Source organism: Psammomys obesus, unplaced genomic scaffold (genome assembly GCF_907164565.1).
Source record: "Psammomys obesus unplaced genomic scaffold, mPsaObe1.curated_primary_1811, whole genome shotgun sequence".
In the NCBI taxonomy this organism is placed as follows: Eukaryota; Metazoa; Chordata; class Mammalia; order Rodentia; family Muridae; genus Psammomys; species Psammomys obesus.
Genome location: NW_026596051.1, coordinates 17304350 through 17316705, shown reverse-complemented (window position 1 = coordinate 17316705; position 12356 = coordinate 17304350). Strand labels below are relative to the sequence as shown.

Below are 12356 nucleotides of genomic sequence, written 5' to 3'. Positions count from 1 at the left end.
GGGTTCCTGTTTTCTGAAGGTTGGCCTAATGCTGAGTCCTCTCCATGATTCCAAAGTGAACTCCATATTCAGCTGTTGTACAATCAGCAGGTGCTTGCTGGATGCATGCAGAATGTCAGGCCTACCGTGCAGCAGGAGGACAGTGGATAAGGGCTCATGCCCATTCCCAAGGGGCCTGGCTTTGCCAGGAGAAACACAAAGTGAAGCCAAGCCTCATACTGAATGCCTGGGGATTGTACTTATGATGAAGCCCAGAACCTCAGAAGCTATCCAGAGCAGCAGTTCATGGACTGTATGGGATGTCCTGTTCAAGCAGACCAGACAGCATTCCTGGGAGGCTCTCTGTGGTAGGCACTTGCTCAGCCCTAGAGCAGAAATGCCCTAGTTACATTTCTGTTGCTGTTACAAAATAACCTGCCCAAAAGCAACTTAGGAAAGAAAGGGTTTTTATACTTACAATCCCAAGACCCATTATTGCAGGAAAGTTAAGACAAGAACTTAAGCATCACATCCACAGTCAAGATCAGAGAGAAAAGAAACACTTGGATACTTGCTTGTTCTCTTACGCTGTTCAGGAGCCCTGCCTAGGGAATAGTGCTGCACACAATGAGCTGGGTCTTCCTGCATCAGTCAGAATAGTTCTCTATAGACATGCTCACATGCCAACATGATCTTAGATAATTTCTCAACCAAGACTGTCTTCCCAGGTGATGCTAGTTTGTGTCAAGTTAACAGTTTAAACTAAGTACATGCCTATAATCCTAGCACTCAGGAGAGAGACGCGGAGATCTCTGTGAGTTTGAGGCCAGCCTGGTCTAGAAAGCGAGTCTAGGACAGCCAGAGCTACACAAAGAAACCCTGTCTTGACAAAACAAGACAAAAACACAACTAAGGAGCATAATCTGCCCCTTAACTTGACATGCAAACACTGTAACTTTCCACTCTCTAAACTCAAAGTATCATGTTAAATTTTTTTAAAAATTTAATGATTTATTTTATTTTTATGTTTATTGGTGTTTTGCTTGCATGTATGTCTGTGAGGGTGTCAGATCCCTTGAAACTGGAGTTACAGAAAGTTGTGAGGTGCCATGTGGGTGCTGGGAATTGAACCCTGGTCCTCTGGAAGAGCAGCTGGTGCTGCCAACTACTGAGCCATTTCTCCAGCATGTCTTGTTAATTTTATAATGTAAAATACAATCCAAGTTAAAAACAAAACAAAAAAACAAATTCTCATAGTCTTCAAAATTTCCAGCACTGCAAAAGTCCAAGGACTCTTCTAAATTCTCTTAACTATAGGTTCCTATAAAGACAAAAACAAATTTTATATTTAAATGTTCTTCTTCCAAAAGGGAAAAGCCAGCACATAGGAAATGGACAGTCACACATAAGCAAACCAAATCTTGTAGCTCAGTGCCTGGGCAGTCCCACTTCTCCAGCTTCACTGAGGGTTCACCTTTACCAACGGCCAGTCAGAGCCCCCCTTTATGGACTCCAACTCTTGTCACAAGGTGCCACGCCTCAGATGTTCTCCTCAAGCCCTTCATGCCTTCAAAATGAGTACCACATGGACAATTCTTATATTTCCAAGTTCAGCTGAGACTGCGGCATGCCCTGCTTTGACCACAGCTTACTAGCTCTGATGTGCTGATGCTGAGAAAATACTTTTCTATTGTTCCAATGAATCATAAAAGGCTTCACCTTCATGGTGCTAATCTTGTTGCCAATCACAAGATTAGCTTATTCTTCAGAACATGATCAGCACACACAGTTTTTTAGCCAGAATACTATGCAAATAGCCTTAGTCCAGTTAAGAACAAAGTCCCCATTCCTCTCTGAAACGCGATCTGGCCTCTCCTGTCTGCATTACTTTCAGCAGTCTTATCTTTGAGACTCCAACAAGAATGGTGCTATAAAATATCTGCAACTACAGTTTCCAAGGCACCCAGCACCTTTACTTGATCTTCTGAGCTACACAGGCACCACGCATACATATATGTGTACATACGCAGACATACATGTAGATAGAAGTTACACCCATAAAATAAAATAAAAAACTACTTAAAGAGAATGGCTCAGTAAGTTTTTCCCAGATAACTGATTGGCTTTCTCCAGCCTAAAGTAACAAATGCTTCTATATTCTTCCCATTAAAACAGTCCAAGGCATAAAAGCCACCTGGTGAAGTCTATTACAGAACACTCCACTTCTGGTAACAGTTTCCGTCCTAGTTACATTTATGTTGCTGCAGTAAAATACCCTAGGAAAAAAGTAACTTATTAATTTGGGATACAATCCAGAATTCCTAAACATGTAAAGAAATGGGGATACCTTGACCACAGTCATAGGCTAGAGGTGACCCAGATCTTAAAATTGTAGGCAAGGACTTCAAAGGTGCTTGAGACTGTAAAGAAAAACATGCCCAGCTGGGTATGATGGTGGAAGCCTGTAATCCCAGCACTCAGGGAGGCAGAGGCAGGTGGATCTCCATGAGTTCGAGGCCAGCCTGGTCTATAAAGCAAGTCCAGGATAGTGAAGATGACACAGAGAAACCCTGTCTTGACATGCTTACAATAAATGGGAAAAAAATAAAATCTGCCAAATAAAAAGAGCCAAGTGGTAATCCTGGCCCCGAAATGAGCAATATCTGAAATTTAAAGTTTCCCAAATTAGTTTAACAGCACATTGGAAGTTAGAACAGAAGAGGATTCCATGTCCCTATGACTGACCTGGTTCAGAGTCTGTTGATTCCTTTCTTAAAGCCAATGGATTTGTCTATGCCAGTGCAGTAGCTCAAAGTGATGATTAGGATTTGATGGAAGAAAGGATTTTTGATAATTTTTTTTTTCAGTAAAATGCAGCAAAACAAATAGCAACTTTATTGTGGAGGTACCACACTATCTTCATTAAGCCCTAAGGGGAATTTAAGATTTTTTTTTTCAGCAAAATTCATGTCAGGAAGGCCTGTACATGGAAGAAAACCAAGGACTCTGAGCATTTGTCCCTCTCTAGTAAGGAAAAACCTGGCTCTACACTCTTTCAAGCAGAGCACTTGAAGCTATCTGCTTTTTCACTGCCATGAGTGTTCAACATTGCTACTATTAGAACTCTTGAAGGTTTAAGCTGACTAAGGTCAGGAGTGACCTCACTAAAAGGGGATCAAAAAACAATTCTGAGAGGTCAGATAGGAATCCTCTAAGGAACCCTTTCTGTCATCACAGACACAGAGCTCAAGGCCTGAACCATAGTTTCTAGGCCAAGTATCTGAAGACCTCTTGAGTGGCCTTTGTGAGCCAGAGCTGGCCAGCTCAAAGTTCAGTGAGCCTTCCTCTTGCCCTAGTAATGACTCTCCCAGAAATTATCTCTTGGAATCCCTCAAACAGTGTTACCCACAGACTCCAAGACTTTTTCCATAATACAGCTGTTGGGCAAGGGTCCTAGTACCCATTCCTGGAGAAAATTACAAGAGAATGGTTATACACTGAGCATCAAGTAGAAGCCATACTTGGCTCAGAGTTTGTTTCATAGGATTCCTGATCAATCCCAGGGCTAAGAACAACGGCCAAAACCATTGTTCTCAAATTATGAATGAAGAAACAGATTTATTGAGAGTTAAGCAACTTCCCCAAGACCACTAGAAACCTCCTGTAAGTGACAGAACTGAAGTCCCATTCAGGCCTGTATATCTAAGAACTGGAATCAGCAAACAGGAGGCTTATGTGCTGTGCTAGAATTTGGTGTCACCTCCACCAGAGACCTTCACTACTTCACTGCAGCTACTTCACAAGAACTTTGCCTCTTTCAGGAACAAAATACTGAGCTAGGTCAAAAGCATGTATTCCAAAATAAGAATGCTAAGATAGGGGCTCCTGAATACCATGTTTCCACATTTATCATCAGCTCTGCTTTCCTCATTCCTGTGGGCCTCACAGCTTCCTCAAGTCCTACAGTCAGTTCTATTGACTGAGCTGAGAGCAACACTGAGTCTGCCTATCCCTAGCTTCCCGTGCAGCTCCTGGCAGACAGCAAAGACCACTGAGGAAGTGAGTGTTTAAATGGCTCTCTCCAGATCAATGGCTACCCCATATACACTGTGTAAAGCCCAAAGTCAATAATATCCAAACCAACCACATAAGGCCCACACCGCCACTGAGTCGCTTTGTACCTCAGACCTCCAATTAAGCTCATTTCCACATACGATGTTCTCACACGATATGGGTTAGGCCTGGACTCTGATGGTATGTCTTCCTAATTCACAGGGAAACAGCGGCTTGCTGCTTGTCTTGGAGTCAGTGTTCTGGAAGCCACCCACTTTTTGGAGAGATTTTTGCAGAAGTACAAGAAAATCAAGGATTTTGCCCAGACAGTTATTGCCCAGTGTCACCGTGCAGGTGAGTCGCTGCAGCTAGGCCTCTCCTCCTACACCAGATGGTGGTGGTGTCCACAGCTCCTCGCTTTGTTCCTGGGTGGATGGACAGATAGGTGAGTGTCTGTATGGTCTGTGTATGGGTTAGTGAAGTTGGGTGGAGGTGGCTTGGAGAGCCATCAGTCCTACTGGATCAATAGGGCTAAGAGACTCCATGTGGAAAGGGAGGGGCTAGAGATAGGTTCTACCTGTAGCAACAAATACAAGCTTAAATTAACATGATAACTACACGTATGGGTAAAAAGTGTTAGGGCACACCTTTAATCCCAGAACTTGGGAGGCAGAGGCAGCAGATCTCTATGAGTTTGAGGCCAGCCTGGTCTACAGAGTGAGTTCCAAGACAACCAGGGATACACAGAGAAACCAAAATACAAACAAAACAGAACAAAGCAAAACAAAACTTTATACCTGAAAGTGAAGACCATATATTCCTGCAAAAGGCATGTATCCCATATATACAGTATCTCCACAAGTAAAACATATCTGTGAACACAGCACAATATGGATGTAGCTTTATACACATTCTGTGAGTATGGCTCCTGTCCACATATTTGTTTGGAAATGCATAACAATCCTGTGAACTTTAGATTAAAAAAAAAAAAAAAAGCTAACCCAATAAAATAGGTCTCACCAAAAATGTGAGAGACTTGGTCACATATATGTTTTAATTGGAAATAAGAGGATGAAGAGTATTTTTAGTATTTATTTATTTATTTATTTTTAATTTTTATGTGCATAAGTGTTTTACTTACACGTATGGTAAGCACAGGCATGTGTGGTTGGTGTTGTGGAAGCCAGAAGAGAGAATTGGATCTCCTGGTTGTAAGGCACAATGTGGATGCTGGGAACCAAATGCAGGTTCTCTGCCAGGACATCCAGAACCCTTAACCACTGAGCAATCTCTCCACCCCAAGAGTATTTTTAAAAGAAAGAGATTTATAACTGTGGATGAGTTGTATTCAACACATACCTTAGGAAAGAGCAGCAACAGAGGAAATCACAGAAGGAAGGAAATAAGTGGAGGATCACATATTAACAAAAAGTAACAGGGTTAATAACTGGTGCAGAGACAGCATCCACAAATCAGTACTAACTGGATAAAATGAAAATGGGATTGAGCTGGCAGAACTTCCCATTCCTAAGTTTGCACTCTAGCACGTGCCCTAGGGTACAGCACACACCTGTAGTCCCAAATGCTCCCAAGGGCGGAAGAGAGGATAGCCTGGAGCCTGCACTTGTGCTCTTAAGTTCTGGGCAGCTACCACAGGCTTGACTTTGGCCTGCCTGCAGATGTCATCAGGCAGCACTGGTGCCCAGTCACCACCTGTTGGTCAAGTGGAGCCTCCACAAACCCACAGCACACTCAGACCCCAAAGCTCACTGTTCATTCAGACCATGGTGTCAGCCTACATCCAGCAGGCCTCTGTCTGCCCAGGAGTCTCAGTACAAATTAAAATACTGTCTATTTGAAGTGCTGCAATAGTAATAGTGCCTAGTGTTGTTGAGAACGTAAGAAGCCAGCGTCTCCTCACATGCTATAGATAGAAATATAATCCCAATACAGACTCTTGGGTAGTCTGCACACTGCACACTGGTGGTGATTTTTAAATGTGATTTTTAAATGTTACAAGCTACTCATGTAATCTTCACAGTATTTAAGAAGTGAGTGATGGTGCTGCCTCCATTTTACAGCAGAATAAAATGAGTCAGCAGGAAGTCTAGTCAATGCCTGAATCACATGGCCACACATAGAGTGAGTACAGTTTCAGCACTCATCCCTGGTACAGACATCACCTCTCCTTGTTTTTTACTTTCTGAAAGGGATGTGGGGTGATATATACCCAAAGCATATTAGAATAACCATTTGGTTATTGGCCAAGGTTTGCTGGATGCCTGCCATATGTCAGTTACCATGCCAATGCTAAGGCCCGCTGCTTCTCACTCTTCCAGACCTTATCTTTTGGCAGGTGTGACAGAGAGCCTATGGAATGCAACAGGCATTGCATCCCATGTGTGGAAGAGATAAAAAGGCTGCAGGGCAGAGAGCAGCAGAGAGGGGTCATAGAACAGCTGCCATCTACAGCCTTGCTGAGGAGGTGGCCTGAGCTAGAACTTTAAAAGATGAGGAAGGGCCTAGGAAACAACCCAGTGTGAGCAAGTAGGGAGACATGGGCAGATGTATAAACAAGAGAATAGATGGGTCTGAGTTTGATGCTTTACATAGCAGGCCTCTAAGTTTTATCTTTAAAAATTAGTCCAGCAGCACTGTTGCAAGAGAGTTTGAAGAGTCTGAAATCAGAGCTATAACCTGAGGACAGTCTAGGAGTTGCGGAGGTCTTGGAGGGAAAATAATCGAGATGTCACTCAAGTTGATGCTAGAGAGTCAGAGGCAGGAGCCAGGTTGTGTCTGAGCAGACAAAATGGCTGCTTTGGGAACAGCCAGCTGCTTGCTCCCGAAGACAGACATGGTGAAGACTGACTGAGAAGCCAAGCCCTCAGCCCCACCCAGAGGGGGTTGTCCAGCGATGCATTCTTCAGGGAGAAGGGGAGCTGGTCCTTCCCCAAAACAAATGATGAGTCTTAGATGGTCATGGTGAAAAGATGATGCAGGTCCCACTTATTTTGTGTGAGACAGGGACTTATAAACCTTGGGCAATGGGGGGCTTGAGAGTGAATGTGTTTGCTTCACTGGGGCTGGGAGTGCCAGGGATTCACATGCACTAGCACAGCCCTATCATAAGGCGGGGAGCACAGCACTTAATTATCCCGTGGATGGGGAAGAACTCCAGGTATCACTAAAGGTCATTGGTTGAAAGCCAAGACACCAAGACATTTCCTAAGCACAGGGTGGTGTTTTCAGGAATCCCCAGGTGCTTACTGAACTGGTTTATTATCAGGAATGGGTTGGGCTTGTAATATCCCGTAGGGCTGTGTGATGCTCCTTAGAAGATCAGGCAGAGAGGAAACCCATCTGAGAAAGGGAGTCCATCATCTTATACTGAGCTCGGATGCTATCAAGTGCCAGATTTGACCTTAATAGCAAGTTGTCACACCTAAGACCCCCTGAGATGCCAGGCCCACAACTTGTTCATATGGTTGTATTTTACACAAAACACAAATTGTCCACACCAAAATATCTTTACTGCAATCAACCAAGACTGCTGCTGTGTTTGCTACAGGTTCCTCTATTTCTCCTTCCCATGCCTGGTGGCCTTAGTGTGGCCACAGCCAAATTTTAACTGGGAGTGAGCGGGTGAGATGGTGGGTTCCTATGCCAACCTTTCCATGGCTCACCACTCACTTATGAGTGCATGGTAGAGGGATACCAGGTATCTTGACATGAGAAAGACTTCCAGAATGTTACTTCCAGCCTGGGTACCCGTGTGGAATGTCAGGTCCTCTTTCACTGTAAATAGGAACTCATCCTCAGTGCTAGAAATGCTGGGTTTGAGTAAAAGCAAGGTTTGAAACCTGTAGTCAGATTACATCCACTTTGGACCACAGTGGAGTGGACAACTATAAAATAGACCAAAGTATATGAGTTTTCAGACACTTGGTAGTGAGTCGCCTATTGCTGTAGTTGCCAAGAGAAAAGAAAAATGAGGTGATTCCTTTAAAAATGAAGTGCCTGTGTCTGGAGGCACACAGCAAGAGCAGGAGAAGACTTGCACAGAATAACCACTGGAAGAAGCCAGCAGGATGGTTCCAGAGTTTATACAGGCCAGAATAAACTCACTGGACACCTGATACATCCAGTAAAGGACTCACAAGGGCCACACACTGTAGCCCTAAAAAACAGGTTACTCTAACTTCCTCACCTCCAGCATAATGATAGACCTCAAAAGACAAGGAGATATACTGTTAGGACCAATGAAATGATAATGCGCACAGATTTTATGAGAGAGGGTTATTGGATGGAGATGAAGACAGGAGAGAGCGAGACATGAAGGGGGAAGGGAAAGGGCACCCCAATAGAGAAAGGGGAGAGAGCAGTAGGGCAAGAGAGTAAGAGGGCAAGAGAGAGACAAAGTGGCAGGTTGATCCTTTTACAGAGCGCGGCTACCTGGCAGGTGACACATGATGACGGCATAGGTTGCTAGGCAACCCAGAAGCAGGCTGTCTAAATATTAACATATACAAGTGGCATAAACCTGCCAAGACACCCGCAGATAGAGAGCACCAACACTTATTCCAACAACATGAAGTCTATGATGCCCAACATCCAGTCAGAAGCTATGGACATGTGAAGGCATGGGAACCCAAATGTGCTGAGTGCCCTGAAGCACAGTGCCCTGTCTTTGTTTTACATATCACCCATAGAGTAAAGATACTCAGAACCTTGTCACTTTGTTATAATTACATTGGGGCAGCTCAGTGCTTACCTTGTATGAGAATTTTGGCTTCTTTAAAAATCCAGTTATGTTATATGAATATGTTTTTATTTTAATCCCAGCTGTGGGATAACAGGCTGCTTCACAGCAGGTGATTATGATTTGCCTCATGCACTAGCAGGGGCATGATTTTTGCCGGCTGCAGATAGTTTACATTTGGAATTCTGGGACTGTGGAGAGGGTATAAATGGGAAAGCTCAAGGAGGGTTGGGGGTGCTCTGAAGAAAAGGAAGGCAGATGCTTCCCTCTGCTGCGCCTGGTTGTTGTTGTTGCACCTAGATTAGAAGAAGTTGGAGTTATCCTGATGACTAAGACTGGACTTGCCCCAAAGAGACCAACAGCCCTAATCAGCAGGAAGTAGTCTAAAGATGCGTATGCCTTTTTCCCCTCTAACCTTCTTCCTTGCCTACCTAGTGTTGGGGGGTTGGAATGAATAAGGGTTGGAAGGGTGGAAGATATAAAAACCAAACAAAATAGAAAAAAAAAAAAAAGCCTACATTACCTAACTGTGGGAGTGACTTTTCCCCAAATTGTATGAAGGTGTATCTGTGTATTTTCAACTGTTAATTGCTGTGCAGAGCTAAGTCCTGGCAGAATATTTGGCATTGTTCTCTCTGTGGCCCATCATCAACTTTCTATATGTAAATGCTTATTCTTCACCTGTCCAAAAGATGATTCTCTGAGATTATTATCATGTTAAAAAGCAAGCTGCTACGGTGAAGATCATGCAGCCCTCAATGTGAAAAGACAACCCAAAGAGATGGATAAGGCACTTTCCTGCTGCTGATTGGTTCAGACTGGAATGTGACTTTTTGCAGAATAAAGAGCTGGTGGCTTGGCTGAGGCAGAAGACAAACAGCAGGAGGACAAGAGGCACTTAGAGCCACTTGGAGAGACACAATGGCAAGGAAATGAGATTAGGTTAGAGGCTAGCTGAGAGTCTGCACCAGCAAAAGGCCAACAGCCTTAAACTACATAGATGTCCCCATGTCTTAATCAAGCCTCAAGTAGAGTCCTCGAAAACCCCACAAGACTCTGGATTTCACTACTGAACACCCTACCAACTACACCAAAAAGTTATAGATTTTGAATCTGGAGATGTGTGATGATCTTGTGTGATTGCCTCTGAGGGATTGTCACTGTGTGGTAGCCGTTCTGTGATACAACCCTTGTGATGGGCACTGTGTGGTGGCAAATTGTTATGAATACCAAGTTAAAACAGAAGCCCTCACTGCTCAAGAATTTGTGTAGCCAACTGTGATGGTTGTTCTTGCACCTGGAATTAACTAAAACCCAAAAATAGAGGCACAACTATGAGGGATTTTTGCATTATTTGAAGTAGGAAGATCCACTTCTAATCCAGATTTTTGAGGTATAAAGACTCCCCTTTAATCCAGATCATTTGAGCTGGGAAACTTCACCTCTAATCTAGGCCACACCTTCTGCTGGAAGCCTATATAAAGACATGGAAAAGGGAAGCTTTTGCTCTTTGCCTTGCTAGTACATCCATTCCTTCACTGACATTAGAGCGTACTTCTTCCAGATTCCAGCTTATACTGTAGATCATCTGAGATATCCAGTCTCTTGGACTGAGCAACTACTGGATTCTTGGACTTTCTGTTCACAGGCAGCCATTGTTGGATTAGCAGCCAGTAAGTCATTATAATAAATCTCCTTCTATATATACATAGAGAGAGATTCATTCTATAGGTTCTGTTACTCTAGGGAACCCTAACTAATACAGATTTTAGTACCAGAATTGGTTCTAGAACAACAGAAATATAAAGATGATCTTTTAAGTACCTAATCAGCTTTTCATTTTGACAACACCTACAATTATCAAAGCCTCTCTAGTTACTGAGGCCTCTCCTGGGAGCTCAGAGAGCACTGAAAGCCCATGGTGTGAATTGTCTCCTAAGGAGACAAATGCATTTGATTATCCTGATTCACTAGTTGTGTGTGGCAATGCATTTGGTGACCCTGTATGTGAAACTTTTGTCAGTTTGGGGGAAAATAAGAAAAAATGATGATGCTGGTCAGTTGCTCTTAGCATCTCTGGATAAACTAACAAAGGGTAGGGATGAGTGAGTTTCACGATAAAATTAACCAACTTCTAGCACCTCAGAATATGGTGAAGGACAATAATGAGCTGATAAAACTTAGCAGTTCCAGATGCCCATAAACAGCCTAAAGGTTTCTAAGTGTGCTCCGGAAGAGAATCTTCTCTCCATCAGCCACAGAGCTCAAGTTGTGGAAAATCAAACTGAAGGCCTCATTACAAGATTGCTTAAATTACAGTGAGAATTCAAGTCTCAGCCTCAAGTAAAGAATGAGATCCTCTAACTTGGGATGGGGGTGTGGGGGAGGACTGTGTTTAAGTGAGAAACTTCAAACCCTCAGATTCTCAAGGTTTATCTCTGCTGAAGAAGTGGTCTCTCTACTCTTAGCCCTACCTCTTGAAATATGGACTTTCTCACCTTTGACTGAGGAAATTAATCCTTCATTGTCTGCTTCTAAACCAGCAGTGACCTTTTTCTGAAGGAAATGCCAGGCAAGACAATACTGATGTTCCTCAGAGCCTACCAATAGTTGCCTCTAGACAAGTGGTTCTCAACCTTCTTAATGCTATGACCCTTTAATAGAGTTTCCCATGTTGTGACCCCCAACCATAAAATTATTTTTGTTGCTACTTCATAACTGAAAATTTGCTGCTGTTATGAATTGTAAATATCTGTGTTTTCTGGTTGTCTTAGGTGACCTGTGTAAAGGGTTGTTGGACACCTCCCTCAAAGGGGTCATAACCCACAAGTTGAGAACCACTGCTCTAGACTATAACCAGACTTAAAGCAAAGCAGACTCCTAGAGAGGATGTAGAAAGTGTAGTCCATGAAGAACTGTGCTCCACTACTAGAGAGCTTAATGAGTTTGTTAATTCATTTTAGTAGAAGTCTGGGGAATATGTGTGGGAATGGATTTTAAGGGTGTGAGATAATGGTGAAGGAACATAAAACTGGATCAGGCAGAGTTCATTGATATGGACCCTCTGAGTGGAAATCCTAGGTTTAATGCGGAAGCTTGCACAGTTTTTTAAAAAGTGTCAAAAGTTTGAATGGTTGGCTGCAGTGTTTGTCAAAAGAGGACTACTGAAAAGGAGTTTGACGTGCTTGATACCCCTTGGCTTAGTGTTGATGAGGGATTTTAAGGTCAGGAAAATTGCAATGTTAGAGTGGATGAATATACTGTATAAAACCTAATCCTCCACAATTGGGAGACCCAGAAAACATGCCCTTCACTAATCTGATAAGATGCAAAATGGGGAGAGTGACATCAGTGCATTTGAAGAGCTTTGTTGTCACCCTTTTTCTTGTGCCAGACTAAATGCTTGAAGATCCTGCTGCTCAGTTGAACAAGTTTAATGCAATGGCCTTAACTGGACCCGGTGGAAGCAGGGGCCAGGTAGCAACACTGAATCACCAAAGGCAAGGTGATCATAGTTACTGTAATGGGCAGCACAGACAAAGTAATGTCCATAATGGCCTAACCC

General features: G+C 43.3%; 1 protein-coding gene across 1 annotated transcript in view; it reads left to right on the top strand.

Moving 5' to 3' along the window:
- The window catches only part of Poln (DNA polymerase nu), a 125102-nt gene that overhangs the window by 102521 nt on the left and 10225 nt on the right, over positions 1–12356 (top strand). The window contains exon 19 of the mRNA XM_055624249.1: positions 4255–4386. Within this exon, the coding sequence (XP_055480224.1) occupies positions 4255–4386 (132 nt within the window). The remainder of the gene's footprint in view (positions 1–4254; positions 4387–12356) is intronic.